At 50.6% G+C, this 16,983-nt stretch overlaps 1 protein-coding gene and 2 non-coding genes across 5 annotated transcripts in view; 2 read left to right on the plus strand and 1 right to left on the minus strand.

Moving 5' to 3' along the window:
- Positions 1-308: 308 nt before the first annotated feature.
- PKIG (cAMP-dependent protein kinase inhibitor gamma) overlaps positions 309-16,983 on the minus strand; it is a 79,987-nt gene continuing 63,312 nt past the window's right edge. For all 3 annotated transcript variants that reach the window (XM_006059230.4, XM_006059229.4, XM_044927608.2), the window contains exons 3-4: positions 4,491-4,664; positions 309-1,046 (exon numbers count right to left, since the gene is read on the minus strand). In XM_006059230.4, coding sequence (XP_006059292.3) covers positions 967-1,046; positions 4,491-4,641 — 231 coding nt within the window. In that variant the 5' untranslated portion in view covers positions 4,642-4,664 and the 3' untranslated portion in view covers positions 309-966. The remainder of the gene's footprint in view (positions 1,047-4,490; positions 4,665-16,983) is intronic.
- LOC112578954 lies at positions 11,865-11,944 on the plus strand. The gene has a single exon (XR_003103394.1). It is a non-coding gene; the product is annotated as a small nucleolar RNA U2-19 (small nucleolar RNA).
- On the plus strand, positions 12,097-12,168 carry LOC112578951. The gene has a single exon (XR_003103392.1). It is a non-coding gene; the product is annotated as a small nucleolar RNA U2-30 (small nucleolar RNA).

Genomic DNA, 16,983 nt, shown 5'->3' on the forward strand with positions numbered 1-16,983 from the left:
AAAGAGTCAGTTTCTTAAATGTGCACTGAACTCTTAAGCCCCTTTGACCCTAGGTCCTAAGGGGGAAACTTTCCTTTTGGGTTCCCATGGCTGTGAAGTGGGGTGGGAGAGGGTGAGATGGAAGAGGGCTCATTAGATACTGGGCCGAGGAGTGGTGGCTCTGTGGAACCCCGGCATCTTCTCCGCTACTTCACAGGTTATGTGGGAGCCTGGGGCAGCAGTGGGTCTCAGCTAGTCGTGGCCTTGGGAAGACAAGGCCTGGATCCTGCTTTTTGCTGTTTAAAGGAGAAACAGTCGTCGTAAACCAGTCACACAAATCGTCAGCATTTATTTCCTGGGTCCTAGGTATCACTTATCTTGGTAGAAAGGGCAGAGAGTTAATCAAGATGGTTTTGAGCACAAAAATCCCTTCCCTAAAAATGGATCTGTGAAGCTCCAGGAGGGAACCTCAGAGCTGCATAGATGGTTCAAGAGTTTAGCTTACAATGGCTTCCAAAAAAAAAAAATTGTCAGCTCCCTCCCTTCTCTGCTGAGAAAAGGTTGAAAGTTTCTAAAAAGTTTAAAAGTGCTTTTTAAAAAACGGGGTAAGAAGGTGTCCTGACTCAGAAGGCTGGAAAGGCTGGAGACAGTGGGCTGAGCTGGGACGTGGTCCCCGCCCAGGCCACTCACCCCTGGAGCCAGGACCCAGTCTCTGAGTCCCAGCGCCCCCTGAATAAATTACATCCTTGTGGTTACAGTGTCTTGAAAGTGTACCCAGGTGCAGGGGGGAGGTGGCGGGGGCGTGGAGCCTGGGGGTGCGGGCAGAGGGCCTTCCCAGGGTGGGGGCCGTGGGAGCCCCTGGGCCCGCCTTTCAGTCTGGCCCTGCTTGCCTGGAACACACCGCTCACAGGAGAGGCTGCTGGGTCATTGCCAGGGCTCCAGGTCCACGGCAAGTCTCCCTTCCAGCCTCCTCGGGCAAGGTCGTGTTCAGGATGAGGTGGTGCCATCGCTGCTCTCAGGCTGGCTGCTGGCTTCCTTGTCCGAGGTGCCCACCTCTGCCTGTCCTTCTGCAGAGGAGAGGGAGAGGGGCATAGTCACAAATGTAAAGTGTAGAAGGAGGTCTGGTGGGGCCTGGCCATAGTGGGAATGGTGTGGATAAGCCTGGGGAGCAGGACAGGAGCTGGACTAGGGGTGGTGGCGGCCAAAGGGAACTCTACCCGGGTCTGCATCCTTTTTCTTTCTACAAAGGAAATGCATCTGCTGTTACTAGTGTGGTGGTGGTAGTTTAGTCAATAAGTTGTGTCTGACTCGTGTCACTCCAGGGACTGTAGCCCGCCAGGCTCCTCTGTCCATGGGATTTCCCAGGCAAGAATACTGGAGTGGGTTGCCATATCCCTCTCTGGGAGATCTTCCTAACCCAGAGATTGAACTTGGGTCTCCGGCATCGTAGGTGGATTCTTTACCGACTAAGCCACCGAGGAATAATTAAAATCAATGAAGGGCCAGGATCACGGAGGGATGCTACAAGCAACAGGTAAAGAGCTGTCGAGGGTCAGGATATTTGGGTGGTTTCTCCAGAGGGAGAGGGCATGTGAGGTCCCAGCACATGACGGGTGTTCAGCAAATGGTAGTTCTTACAAGACAGGGAAAAGGGCATCAGATGATGCCGGCTCAGGACTTCCCCGGTGGTCCAGTGGTTAAGACTCCATGCTCCCCGTGCAGGGGGCCCAGGTTCAATCCCTGGTCAGGGAACTAGATCCTACCAGCAGCAACTAAGAGTTTGTATGCCAAAACAAACACCAAAGATCCCGCCTGCTGCAACTAAGACCCAGCGCAGCCAAATAAATATTAAAAAAAAAAAAAAAAGATGATGCCAACTTGGGAGCACCAGGGGTGGCCTGCAGAGGGTCTAGGGTGGAGCCCGAGGCTGTTTCATTGTGCTGTGTCTCCCTAGACGACCCCTACCTCCCTCTCTGGCCCCTGGCCCCTGGCCCCTGACCCCTGGCCCCTGTCTTGCATCCGTAGGCTGAGCCCTTTACGGGATGAAGGAGAAACTACCGTGTACCGGGATCCCTAGGCTTCAGGCTAACAAGTACTTTCCATGCAGTCACACAGCAGCCTGGAGGCGTGATGAGGGTCATGATACGATTTGAGTGAGAAAACCGAGGTTCAGAGGAGAAAATTGAGGCTCAGAGAGGTGAACTGAGTTGTCTGAGAGCCAAGCGGTGGAGGGAGCAGTGTCCTTTCCCCTGAGTGAAGCCCGTCTCTAAAGCATCTCTCTCTAGGGTTTGTAAAGGCACATCGCTGCCGCCACCTCATTCTGCCCCGGCAGCTGGCTGGGGACTGGGGTGAGTGGTAGGGCGGGGATGTGGGAAGAACTTGGATGCCGGCCCCACCACCCCCCGACTATCCTGGGGCGGTGCCTGCAGCAAACACTTGTTCCCATAGGGTCCTTCTGGCCCACCAGAAGCCTGACAAAGCAGCCGGCACTCGGGGTAGGTTTCCCGGCGTGTGACGCCCTACTGGGTCCTGAGCCTCCTGCCCTGGAGAGCAGAACCTTCTAGTCAGATTCCCAGGACCTGCTGTTCAGCCATGTCCTTGCTGTGGGGCCTCGAGCAACATAGTTAACCTCTCTGAGCCTCTAATTCCTGGTCCAGGAAGTGAGGATGACGACACCTCCAACCCTCCGCGGTTGCCAGGCCCCCGGGGACAGCTCGGCCAGGAGTAAAGCTTCCCCTCTGCAGGTGCCAGCTCCCTTCTGGGCCAGAGAGAAGGTCCCCAAGCCCGCCCTGGGACAGACTCCCTCGGGACCAGTTTCAGAGTATGACTTGGAAAATTTCCCAGTCACATACTGCCAGGCGATGCGTTTATATTCCCTCAGGTCCTGCTTGGTTGTTTATGTCTTATTATTTGGCCAAGTAAGGAAATACTTGTGCTTCCCACAGAAGGAAATATGGGAGCAGACAAAGGTTTGTACATAAAGGGCTTGAGGAGTGTTAACACACATATGACCTGGGGAAGCCTGGAGGCCAGGCCTTCAAGGACAGGCGAAGGGCTTGGTTCCTCCTCCCTTACCTGGGCTGGGCATCAGTCTCCCAGGAGATTTAAGCAAACAGATGCTCCAGGGCCATCAGCATCTGTATCCTCTGTAACCCTCTCCCCTAGTGAGTCTGCTGGACTGAGCACGCCTTGTAGACCTCCAGGGGAAGCTGCTCGTTGCAGGGCCTACTAGAAGGTTCCTTGGCCAGTCACTGTAGCCTGCACTCTGCCAGGAGGGCTTCACTGACTTGCGGCCAGCACTACTCCTTCCTTGGGTGCCCTTCTTAACGGCAGACAGATGCCAAGACACCCAGATAACCTCAGGGATTTCAAATCAGATGCGGGTGGGAGCAGGCAGTAGAGGACCTGGGTGGGTGGATGAGCCGCTACATTGAGATCGAGGGAGACAGAAAACAGTTCAGCAGGCAGACGCAGAGGCCTGGCAGCCAGCCCCCTGGCCGCAGGCCCGGCGTGGCAGCTGGATGTGCTGGTCAGTGAACAGCTATCAACCAGGTACCTCTGATATGCACCAAACACTGCCAGGCCCCAGGCGGTCAGGATGCGGATCCCAGAGGATCCTTGGGCTCTGTGGGATCGTGGAGGTGGCCAGAGGAGGGAGGGCAGTGAAGTCAGAGAAGACTTCTCAGCAGAACAGCCTGGGCTATAGAACAAAGAGAAACAGCCAGCCCAGCAAGGGGATGGCCAGGAAGGACCAGACAGGGAGAGTGCATGGAGGCCCACTGGGGATTTTCAAGAAATGGAAGTCCCTTCCTCAGCTGGATTAGAGGCACAGGGGAGAAAGAGGGGCCCAGAGGCTGGAGGAGAGCAGGTTCAGACCCGGGGAGGCTCCGGAGCCTGGGGAGGAGATCGGGCCGCAAGACGAGGGAGGGCTGACCATGGATGGATAGGACGGTGTGAGGATGGAGGGGGAGGCTCCTGGAGCAGCCAGGACTGGGTGGAGGACGTTCTAGCGGAGGAAACGGGGAGATGAAGGGGGATGGGGGATGAACTGGCAGAAGCACGGCGGGACGGGAGCTTTAGATGAATCCTGCTGGCAGCTGTCCGGGAGGAGGGCTGCGGTGAGGGCAGGCCAGGGAGGCCGGGGCAGAGGCTGCTGTGCTGCGGGGAGTGGCCTGAGCCCGGTGGTGGACATGGGGACAGAGAGAAGCAGAGGAACCAGGAGGGATCACAGAGGGGAACCGACGGGGCCCATGGATGGGCAGGGAGGCTGAGGGGCAAGGGAAGCACTGGGATGCCTGGCCAGAGGGTCCTCACGGCCTGAGATGCTGGCACCCTCCCCCCTAGGGACTGGCTGCCCTCCGCCACTGACCCTGGGCCTGGGGCCCGATTTAAAGGCAGTTTCTTCTCTGAGAAAGAGGGGGCAGCCTAGAACTTAAGAGGCCAGCCCTGGAGCCCAGAAGAGGGTCTCCCACCCGGGGTGCTCAGACCCAAGAGTATCTGTGGGTTCTGACCTGTGCCCTCGAGGGCCAGCTCGCCCATGTCGCCAGCCAGCTTCCGCACACTCACGGCCTCGGAGTCTCCCTGGATGTCGGGGACCGCATTCCGGCGGCCCGTCCGGTCGCAGGAGATGAAGTCCGAGTAGGAGGACTCGACCTCCATCATGCCTGTCGCATCGCTCTTCAGGCCTGTGGGGGTAAGGGCAGGAGGACAGAGGTAAGCCCAGGCGTACCCTGCAGAGAAGACCCAGCACTGACGGGTTCCGACAAAATGGTAACTGCTGCCTTGCTCACGGCCGACAAAACAGAAAGCACAGGAAACTACAAATTAAGTCATGCATAATTTTATACCCCCAGAGCTACCATCATCATTTTAAAGGACATCTTTTTTTTCTCTAAAGTTCATGATAGCCCTCTACACATTTATCAATACTGTGCACCAGCCAGGGGCCACAGATGCAGCAATGAACAAGTCAGCCCCAGTCCCTGCCCTCAGGGAGCTTACAGTCTACTGGGTCAGAGAACAACCAGGGCCTGACCAAGGCTGGGGGTCAGGAAGTGATATTTTAGCTGAGATTTTAGGAGGAATAGGTAGACGAGTCGTCTAGGATTGCAGGGAAGAGCACAAGCAAAGGCTCTGCGGAGGGAAGGCATGGTGGGTGTTAGAAATGCAAGGGCCATGGCCTGGGGGGCAGGGGGAGTGGGACTGAGACACCCAAGACACCGTTGAGCTGGGCAGGGACCCGTTCGCATCTGCAGCTGCTCCCTCAGGACGATCAGATCAGCATTTTCAAAGATGACTCTGGCCCCTGGAGTGACCAGGCCCAAAAGGCTCCAGTCCATGGGGTCACAAAGAGTCAGACATGACTGAGCCACTACCTCTTCACTTTGATTGTAGTAATAAAGCCTAATTACCTGTCTTTCTTCCCGCCCACCCACTAGCTTTGTTCGTAGTGATGCTTTCTAAGGCCCACTTGACTTCACATTCCAGGATGTCTGGCTCTAGGTCAGTGATCACACCATCGTGATTATCTGGGTCATGAAGATGTTTTTGTATGGCATGCTTTAGGGAGTTTCAAACAGTAAGCTATAAAAGACAGCATACTATAGTATGATCTCCAGATCTTTTTTCATATGCATATGGTTCTTTATATATGTGGCTTTCCTCTCTCTCAGCTGTAAAATCAACCATCAGGGCTATTGACCACCATCTCTGTAACTGTCTCTGTAACAACAGGGCTTCCCTGGAGGCTCAGATGGTAAAGAATCCTCCTGGAATGTAGGAGACCCAGGTTCGGTTCCTGGGTTGGGAAGATCCCCTGGAGAAGGGAATGATTACCCACTCCAGTATTCTTGCCTGGAGAATCCCATGGACAGAGGAGCCTGGCAGGCTACAGTCCATGGGGTTGCAGGCAAGAGATGGTGGGCCTTAGAAAGCATCACTACGAACAAAGCTAGTGGAGGCGATGGAATTCCAATGGAGCTATTTCAAATCCTGAAAGATGATGCTGTGAAAGAGCTGCACTCAATATGCCAGCAAATTTGGAAAACTCAGCAGTGGCCACAGGACTGGAAAAGGTCAGTTTTCATTCCAATCCCAAAGAAAGGCAATGCCAAAGAATGCTCAAACTACCGCACAATTGCACTCATCTCACACGCTAGTAAAGTAATGCTCAAAATTCTCCAAACCAGGCTTCAACAATACGTGAACCACTAACTTCCGGATGTTCAAGCTGGTTTTAGAAAAGGCAGAGGAACCAGAGATCAAATTGCCAACATCCGCTGGATCATGGAAAAAGCAAAAGAGTTCCAGAAAAACATCTATTTCTGCTTTATTGACTACGCCAAAACCTTTGACTGTGTGGATCACAATAAACTGTGGAAAATTCTGAAAGAGACGGGAATACCAGACCATCTGACCTGCCTCTTGAGAAACCTGTATGCAGGTCAGGAAGCAACAGTTAGAACTGGACATGGAACAATAGACTGGTTCCAAATAGGAAAAGAAGTATGTCAAGGCTGTATATTGTCACCCTGCTTATTTAACTTGTATGCAGGGTACATCATGAGAAACATGGGCTGGAAGAAGCACAAGCTGGAATCAAGATTGCCGGGAGAAATATCAATAACCTCAGATATGCAGATGACACCACCCTTATGGCAGAAAGTGAAGGGGAACTCAAAAGCCTCTTGATGAAAGTAAAAGTGGAGAGTGAAAAAGTTGGTTTAAAGCTCAACATTCAGAAAACGAAGATCATGGCATCTGGTCCCATCACTTCATGGCAAATAGATGGGGAAACAGTGGAAACAGTGTCAGACGTCATTTGGGGGGGCTCGAAAATCACTGCAGATGGTGATTGCAGCCATGAAATTCAAAGACGCTTACTCCTTGGAAGGAAAGTTATGACCAACCTAGATAGCATATTCAAAAGCAGAGACATTACTTTGCCAGCAAAGGTCCGTCTAGTCAAGGCTATGGTTTTCCCAGCGGTCATGTATGGATGTGAGAGTTGGACTGTGAAGAAAGCTGAGCACTGAAGAATTGATGCTTTTGAACTGTGGTGTTGGAGAAGACTCTTGAGAGTCCCTTGGACGGCAAGGAGATCCAACCAGTCCATTCTGAAGGAGATCAACCCTGGGTGTTCTTTGGAGGGAATGATGCTAAGGCTGAAACGCCAATACTTTGGCCACCTCATGCGAAGAGCTAACTCACTGGAAAAGACTCTGATGCTGGGAGGGATTGGGGGCAGGAGGAGAAGGGGACGACAGAGGATGAGATGGCTGGATGGCATCACCGACTCAATGGACATGAGTTTGAGTGAACTCTGCGAGTTGGTGATGGACAGGGAGGCCTGGTGTGCTGTGATTCATGGGGTTGCAAAGAGTCAGACACGACTGAGCGAGACTGAACTGAACTGAACTGAAAGCATGCCATGAAGGTTCTCTGTAGATGATTTTTGTACATGTGCTTGGTGTATCATAATATATTTGAAGAGTCCCCTAGACATGAACACTTCTCTGGTAGCTCAGCCTGCAACAGGAGACCCAGGTTTGATGCCTGGATTGGAAAGACCCCCTGGAGAAGGGCATGGCAACCTGCTCCACTATTCTTGCCTGGAGAATCCCATGGACAGAGGAGCCTGGCGGGCTCCAGTCCACGCGGTTGCAAAGAGTAAGAAATGACTCAGCGACTAAACACCAACAACAATAGGCAGCACTTTCCTGCCTGGAGAATCCCAGGGATGGGGGAGCCTGGTGGGCTGCCGTCTATGGGATCGCACAGAGTCAGACACGACTGAAGTGACTTAGCAGCAGCAGCAACAGCAGCAGCAGGTCTTTGTGTAAATATTTCGGCCTGTGTCTAGCTATTTCTTTAGAGTACATTTCTAGAAGTAAAATTGCTAAGTTAAAGGGAAGGGTGAAATAATGTTTAAGACACAATATTGTGACACATTTGCCTTCCTGAATGACATAATGGTATTTATAATAACTGAAAAAGATGAGTAAATAGAACTTGTAAGTTCAGTTCTGTTCCTATTTATATTCCCACCAGCAGCCTGTAAGACTGTCCATTTATCTGCACCCTTGTCAAGAATGGATACTGCTATTATACATTTTTTTATAAGGTTAATCTGCTAAGGGAATATAAGTATCTCCCTTTGAGCACCGATGATTTTCTGAAGGCAATCAAATCATACAGTCACCACAGGGATTCTGGCCACTGGACGGATCCTGAGTTAGGAAGCGGGGTGGAGGGTCTAAGACACTGGCCTGACCATAGGAGTTCACAGTACTCTAGTTGAGATGGGCCCAGCAAATCCCAGTTCCAGACACATGATGGCAAATGCCAACGCTCTTCATAGTTTGAGGAAGCTTACTGCACATGGTCAGTGACAGGGAAGCTCCCAAATGTCCCTGAAAAGGCTAGGCATTGCAGGAATTATAGAGTATTCAAAAAACAACCTGCACCGGGTGCACGGGTACTGATGGCAAAGTGTCAGAGATAAACTATTACCTGAAAAACTCAAGGCCTTCCTGGTGGTCCAGGGTTAAGACTCAGCCTTCTGAAGCAGGCAGCGGGTGTGGGTTAGATCCCTGGTCCGGGAGCTAAGATTCCCACATGCCTCGCAGCCAAAAAGCCAAAACATACAACAGAAAATATTGTAACAAATTCAACGAAGACTTTAAAAATGGTCCACCTCAAAAAAAATTTATTAAAAGAAAAGAAAAAGGCAGATTGCAAAACAACACCTTAAAGAAAACTCAGTTTCAGCTCATACAACTCAACACCACCAAAAGAAAAACAACCCAATCGAAAAATGGGCAGAAGACCTAAACAGACATTTCTCCAAAGAAGACATGCAGAGGGCCAAGAGACACATGAAAAGATGCTCAAAATCACTAATTATTAGAGAAATGCAAATCAAAACTATGAGGTACCACCTCACAGAGTGCGGAGGAAAGGGAACCCTCCTACACTGTTGGTGGGAATGTAACTTGGTTCAGCCACCGTGGAGACGAGTATGGAGGTTCTTCAGAAAACTAACAGGATTTAGCAATGCCACTCCTGGGCATGTGTCCAGACAAAACTAATTCAAAAAGACGCACGAACTCCTATGTTCATAGCGGCACTACTCACAGTATTCAAGACGCTGGAGACAACCTGAATGTCCACAGACAGGTGAACGGGTGAAGGTATGGTGCATGCACACAACAGAACAGTACTCACCCAGAGAAATGAATGAAATAACGCCATTTGCCGCAACATGGATGCGACTAGAGAGGACCCTACTAAGTGAAGGGAGGCAGAAAGGCAAATACTACGTATGATATCACTTATATGTAGAATCTAAAATATGACACACATGAACCTACCTACAAAACAGAAGCAGAAACAGAGAGAACCGAGTGGTGGTTGCCAAGGGGAGGGGGCTGGGGGTGGGATAGTGTGGGAGGCTGGGGTTGGCAGATCCAAGCTTTCATACATAGAATGGATAAACCAGGTCCCACTGTACAGCACAGAGAACTATATTCAATATCCCATGATTAACCATAATGGAAAAGAATATAAAACACAATGTACATGTGTGTGTGTGTGTATAACTGAATCACTTTGCTGTATAGAAATAATTAACAAAATATTGTACACCAACCATACTTCAATTAAAAAAAAAAAAAAAGATAACCCAGTTTACACAGCAGATACAAGAAAAACACCTTGCCAAATGTGGTACTTTGTGACAAAGAGGAACTTTCACGCCTAAGACTAAATTTTTATAATGGTAGTAGTTTGTATAAGCCCAAGTTATTGTGCAATGCTTTCAGAAAGTAAGCGACATTGGCAGGAAGCTCCCGGAAAGCACCCAGGGTGGGGCTCAGTAAGTGGTGTGTGTGTGAGAGAGAAAGAGAGAGCAAAGAGGGACTGGCCAGTATGGAGGGCTGGACCCACATCTCCCCACAACCCCAGGCTGAGAAGACACACTTGGAGAATGAATGAGGAGGAGACAGGGAGGCGTCCTGTAGTAGGAAGAGTAAAGAAAAGGACACGTGACCTGTTCTGTCGCCAGACCTTGAGCAAGACTGCCCCCCTCTGGGCCTCCATTTACCAGGTCTCAGTTCAGTTCAGTTCAGTAGCTCAGTCGTGTCCGACTCTTTGCAACCCCATGAATCGCAGCACGCCAGGCCTCCCTGTCCACCACCAACTCCCAGAGTTCACTCAAACTCATGTCCATTGAGTCAGTGATGCCATCCAGCCATCTCATCCTCTGTCGTCCCCTTCTCCTCCTGCCCCCAATCCCTCCCAGCATCAGAGTCTTTTCCAATGAGTCAACTCTTCGCATGAGGGGGCCAAAGTACTGGAGTTTCCGCTTTAGCGTCATTCCTTCCAAAGAAATCCCAGGGCTGATCTCCTTTAGAATTACCAGGTCTATAAAACAGAATAAAGCTGGACCAGAATTCCAAGGCAATCCCCACAGCTCCAGCAGGGGGCGCACCAGGCCAATTTGTCTAAGCTGCCTTGAAAGAAAGAAATTGCCCTAGTGGTGTTGCTGGTTGCTTCTTGGCCAAAACCCAACCAACCAACCAACCAACCCCAGGCTCTGAATCTGCCAGAGATGGTTCTTCCGTAGGTCACGGAAGGTTCACTCCTACATTCTCCCTCTGGGAAAACTGCTCAAAGCTTCAGAATCGGGGCCTGGCCTGGTAATAACAGTAATAACACAGAATAAAATTTATAATGATAGTTCTAACCATCGGAGAAGGCAATGGCAAGCCACTCCAGTATTCTTGCCTAGAAAATCCCATGGATGGAGGAGCCTGGTAGGCTGCAGTCCATGGGGTCGCTACGAGTCGGCCGCGACTGAGCAACTTCACTTTCACTTTTCACTTTCACACAATGGAGAAGGAAATGGCAACCCACTCCAGTGTTCTTGCCTGGAGAATCCCAGGGATGGCAGAGCCTGGTGGGCTGCTGTCTATGGGGTCGCACAGAGTCGGACACGACTGAAGCGACTTAGCAGCAGCAGCAGTTCTAACCATAATGGTAAAAGCAAGTCAAGTCATTTTGTTTCCTGTACCTCACTTACAAAACTTCCACAGCAGCCTCTGAGGTCTGTGAGGTGAGTTTATCTAACCACAACCTGAGACGGTCTGTTTCAGGTGGCAGGACCCGCACCTCCCAGAGGGAGACCCTGGGCAGGCCACACCAGCTCCCAAGCCCCGGCTCCGCAGGGCTTTTCCTCCAACTAGGATGTGGGCTCCACAAGAACCGGTATGTCTGTCTGGGTTTTCGCCTGGCCAGGCCGAAAGGCCTAACCCTGGCAGCTAAACAACACGCTCCGGCTGCTCGGTCCTCAGCTTCTTGCCCAGGGCCTGGCAAACAGCAGGTGCTCAGGAAACACTTGTCAGATTAAATCTGAGTCTGTCCATCGCTCTATCTCCTCTCCAGCCCCCTTTCCCTGCCTGTGGGAACCAGTGGGAAAGGCCTCTGTCGGCCACAGACGGCTGTGCTGACGTTCCGGTCCAGGGTCTCCAGCATCTGACACTGTGGGATGGATGGAGTTACAGGCTCCATCAGAAAGGCTAGTATCCTTCTCGAACTGGCACCCTGGACCTTTGGCTCCTGCCCTTGCCCAGCTGACCTTACAAGCTGCCCAGCACAGGAGGCCGACCTTGCTGGCTCGGAGAGGGAAGTATGCCAAACTCAAAGGCCGATCCTGGAAAACACCAACAGCCACCAGTGTGCTCTGGCTGCCTCCCCGCCCCCACCCCCGCAGGGATGGGTCTAGGGAACACACTGTTTTCATTTTTCTGCAATATTTATATATTTTTCCTTCACTCTCTGCTCTTAAAAGTCAACAGCATTCTCTGAGATCTGCTCTTACTGAAGTGGATCAGTGATGAAAGTAGCCAAATCTGAGCATCAGAAGACCACCCAGTGTACCTGATGCATGATCTCTGTAGTTCTGAGAAGCAAAAGAATCACTTAAAATAAGGGGTATGAAGGGGTGTGTGTGTGTGTGTGTGTGTTTGTGTGTATAGGTGACTGGATAATTAAGGGGCTTATTGGTGGGTAAGTGAGAGTTGGTTGTGGGTGTGCTTGTATGAAAGGCTGATCAGTTCTGAGCAATGATGAAAAGATTTTACTGCAGAACTTTATATAACTATGAAGGTTTCTACACTTGATCTGAGCTCAGGAAAAAAAAAAAAGTCAACAGCAAATGGGGAAATATGAGCAACCATCCTCAGAGTTGGAAGCTGCATCAGCAAACGGTCGTTCTCAGACTCTGTTAACGACAGCATCAACGCCAGGAACTCTGAGTGACCTGACACGATACACCAAGAAACCTCGACTTCTCTCACACCCTTGAGCCAGTAAGTCAGCAAGCTGACAGATGAGAACAGTCCCTGGCTGTATCAGCTTGCACTGCTCCTGGGGGTAAAACACAGCATCTTTCCATGTGTATTTCCTTTTCTGTGAACTGTACTCAAATCCTTTTGCCCATTTTCCCATTAGATGGTAGCATTCCCACTGATTTGTGGGAGTTCTTTATATATTGAGATAATCAGTCTTTCACATTAAGAAGCCTTACATGTATTTTTTGGGTTTTGTTCTCTGATTTTATTTCTCTGTGTGCACACATTTTTTTTCTCTTCAAGTAGTCAAACGGATCCATATTTTACTGTATGGTTTTCAGGTTCTGGATCATACTTAGAAATGTCTTCCCCACTTTGAGATTGGTGAAGAGTTCTCTCTTGCTTATTTCTTGTATTTTCCTGGCTTTATTTTTCATATTTAAATCTTTGAGCTCGAATTTATTTGCTATGAGGTATCTACCTTAATTTTTCCCATTTATCTCAAAACGTTTTATGGAATCATCAAACTGAAAAGACTCCCTGAGCTCATGGAGACAAACCTCTCATTAATAGCTGAGGAAAGTGAGGTTCAGAAAGGGAAAGTGACTCGCCCAAAGTTCTGGATCTAGCTGTCTGATCTCCTAGTCCAGAGGTCTTTCTCCCATGCCTTGCTGCACCCCTGGGGTCGGAGTCCCCAGCAATGTGACCCATCTCTCAGGGGTGTGTGGTTGCCAGGAGGCACCCAGTGCTGGCGTGCAGCCCACGTCCCTGTTATGAGCTCAGAGACCTTGGACAACTGCCTCCATTTCTCAGGATCCCAGTTTCCTCCTCAGCCACATGGAGATAACAGTACCTTCTGCTTAGGGGGCTGTGCTGAAGTCAACGGGACAGTGTGCTCAAAAAGAGTCCGATAAGATGTGTGCAAGGGAAGAGGCTCACAATAAGTCATTACTACGGTCCATCCTCACTGGGTGACTTATCAGTAAAAGTGTCCTATTGACGCTTTCTTTCAGCTTCTTTGTTTTCACTCTATGTTTAGTGATGGACAGAAGGCCAAACCTCACACTTCCCGCTTTTGTGCTTTACCGTGCTGAGTGGACTAAGCTCCACAGAAGTGGCGCCCTGGCTGACGTGTGGACTGCTGCATCTGATAGGCCTGGCACAGAGGTGAAGCCCAATGAATATTTCATAAATGAGTGAATAATAGAAGACGGTCTAGATTCCAGGGCAGAGCAAAGACTACGTGGCTTTGCCTTGTAACAGGGGCCAGAGGTCTGGCTCAGTCTCCTTACAGCAGGGTGAACGCCCTTCTCCCCACCCAGGGACCTTCCCTCTCTCCCAGCTTCCTTTCCCCCCATCAGAATAATCAGGTTGAAATATGATCCCTAAATGTCTTCCAGTCCTGAAACTTCATTCACTCATTCATTCAGTGTTTACTGAGTACTTTTTGTATGCCAGGCACTATGCCAGGTATGGGGTATGCATTGGAGCCAAAAAGATATTTACTATGTGATAACAGAAAAAGGCACTGGAAATCAAAACTACAATGAGATGTCACCTCACATCGATCAGAATGGCCATCATCAAAAAGCCTACAAATAATAAATAACAGAGAGAGTGTGGAGAAAAGAGAACCCTCCTACTCTGTTGGTGTGAATGCAAATTGATACAGCTTGGAGAACAGTATGGAGTTTCCATCTGACTCCTGGGCATGTACCTGGAGAAAGTTCTAATTTGAAAAGATATATGCACCCTGAAGTTCACAGCAGCACTACTTACAGTACCCAAGGCATGGAAGCAGCCTAATGTCCATCAACAGATGAGGACGTGGTGTTTACATACACATATATATATAACGGAATATTTCTCAGCCATAAAAAAGAAGGAAATAATGCCTTTTGTAGCAACATAGGTGAACATAGAGATTATCATACTAAGTGAAGTAAGTCAGGCAGAGAAAGACAAATACAATATGATATCACTTATATGTGGAATCTAAACTAATGATACAAATAAACTTATTTATAAGGCAGAAATAGACTCACAGACACTCACAGACATAGAAAACAGACTTATGGTTTCCAAAGGGAAAAGGGGAGGGAGGAATAAATTTGGAATTTGGAATTAACAGGTGTATACTATACTATACATGTAACAGATAGCCAACAAGGACCTACTATATTAGACAAGGAACTATATTCAGTATCCTGTAATATCCTATAATGGGAAAGAATCTGAAAAAGAATATATATGTGTGTGTGTGTGTGTATATATGAGACTGAAGATATATATATAAATATGAGACTGAATCGCTCTGCTATACACTTGAAACACTGTAACTCAACTATGCCTCAATTAATAAAAGAGAGAGGGGCATTAGCAAATAAAGGAATCTATCATCAGGGACTATGGTAAGTGTTGTGGAGGAAGAGAACAGGTTTCTCTGTGTGGGGGTGGTTCAGTTCAACACTGAATGGTCAGGGAAGGCCTCCTTAAGGATGTGATCCTGCGCTGAGGTCCACAGAAAAGTCAGACAGAGGGTGATCTAGGTAGAGTCAACAGCCAATCTGGGAATAAGCGATCTACCATATTCTATCTCAGCTTGAGCCCTGAGTGGTGCTCAAGCCTGATGCTCTTCTGCTCCTCCCCATCTTCAGGAGGTTTGGGGGCCTTCCTCGGGGTGAAGAGTTTGGCCCTGAAAAGGAAGAGGCTTTGGGCTCAGCTTCCCAGACCCTTGGCGGCCCGGGGTCAGAGGCTGCGCTCTCACAGGTGCTTGCCCTGGGTGCCGTCTGGTTTCCCCATGGGAAGCCGTCTTCTCCCTTTGGTTGTTATTCTCCCCCCAGCTCTGTAAACTGAAGAGGCCCCAGCTTTTGCCAAGAGCTACACAGTCTGTTCCAAGTCTGCAGCTATTAGTCCTCATAGCTCAGGCAGATTCCATGACAGCGCCAAATTGTTTTCCAAATATACCAGAAAGGTCATTTCCTGTTTTTTTTTTTCTTTTTAAAAAATTAAGTAGTTGCAGAGACGGTACAAATAAGAAAGCAGAGCCTTCTGCAATGGACACGGAGCAGACAGTGGGACTTGGTCCCCTGGGACAGGCCTCCTCAGGGGTGGGGAACATGCTTTCTAAGGCTCCTCTGAGGGAAAGCAAGGGCTGTGGAAACCTAGTGGAAATACCAGGGCCTGGCGACCTGGCATTCCTCAAATTCAGAGGAAGCGGCTTTTCTCTGTGATGAGAAGCCAGACCCAGAGAGGCACTGAGGCAGGCAAGATAAAAAGGCCAGAGCTCCAGACTTGGGAGCATTCCCAGAACCTGGGAAAGGGCACGGCAGTAGTTCTGGGAACACGCCCCAAGCTCTACCTAGTCCCTGAGGGACATACACAGGGCGGAGTCTCCAGAGAAGAACCCGGCTCCTACCAGGGCAGCACCTGATGCCCACAGAGAGGCTTCCTTTGGAGGCAGCTGGGCAGGGCCTTGGCCTCCACACCCAGGGGGCCAAAACCACGCGGCAGGGAGGGCAGGCGCTGGAGAGACCTGCTTTGGGAGGGAAGTGGGGTGGTGCTGTGTCACACGAGGTCTCCACGGACGCCCTTCTCCTCAGACCACCCTCCCGCTGGGGGCCTGCAGACCCCACACCCTCTGGGCCTCCTCCAGCCTGACGGGCCACTTCTTAACCTCGTCCATGCAGGCGTCTCCTCTGTCAGGGACCTTCATGTGAGAGGCCCCCACCCTGGCACCAGGCCCGGGCACTCTTCTCTATGTGTCCCTGGGACCTCTCACCCTTGCCCTTGACAGTCTGTGGGGATGGCTCCCCATCTAGAGCTCTCTTCAGAGCTCTAGAATGGGCAGTCTAACCGCCTACTCCACCCTTCCCTTGAACGTCTCACCAGCATTTCCAACTTCACGTGTCCAGTCACAAGCCTGCTCCCCCCAGCACCCCCCAGGTCAGTGACGGAATGAGATGTTGAGGCTGCTCAAGTTGGAAACCTGGGGTCATCCCAGGGGAACGGAGTATTCTCCTTCTTCACTCCCGGTCGGGTTCATCACCGGGTCCCCACGCTTCTACTTGCAGAACTGAGCCTGAATGGGCCCCCTCTCCCCTGCAGCTCCCGGTCTCCATCATTGCTCATTTGCGCCCCTAGCCGCAGCATCGCCTCACCACCTCCCTGCTCCCCACTTGCCCCCAACCTAAGGTCTGCGTTCGCCACGAGGGCCAGGGCAAGGTTCGCGCCTCAGACACGGGGTCCTGTGGTTCCCCGGCTTCATTCGGCCTTGGATGCTCCAGCATTTCACATCTGGCCAAGTCCAAGCTCTCTACACCAGCCCCTGACATCCCGCACCGACCTGGGCCCGCCTTCTCCTGTGAGCTTTTGTCTTATTTCCACCTTCTTCTCGGCCCCTCTGGGTCTTTAATTCCTCATACTAGCTCTTCCGGACTTCAGGGCCTTCATGAGACTGTGTGCTCTGCCTGGAATGTTCTCTGTCACTTTTCTTTTTATAGAGCCTCTTAGATGGATTCCTAACCCTGCCTTTTTAGGCGCTCCTGCTCTGGGACCCCGACACGGGGCCCTGCAGGTCGTGAGTTCCCGTGCTCACCCAGCTGCATGTGGGCTGAACACCTGGAATCCTGCATGATACGGGAGGGCCTGGGGT

This window comes from Bubalus bubalis, chromosome 14 (assembly GCF_019923935.1).
Source record: "Bubalus bubalis isolate 160015118507 breed Murrah chromosome 14, NDDB_SH_1, whole genome shotgun sequence".
Classification (NCBI taxonomy): domain Eukaryota; kingdom Metazoa; phylum Chordata; class Mammalia; order Artiodactyla; family Bovidae; genus Bubalus; species Bubalus bubalis.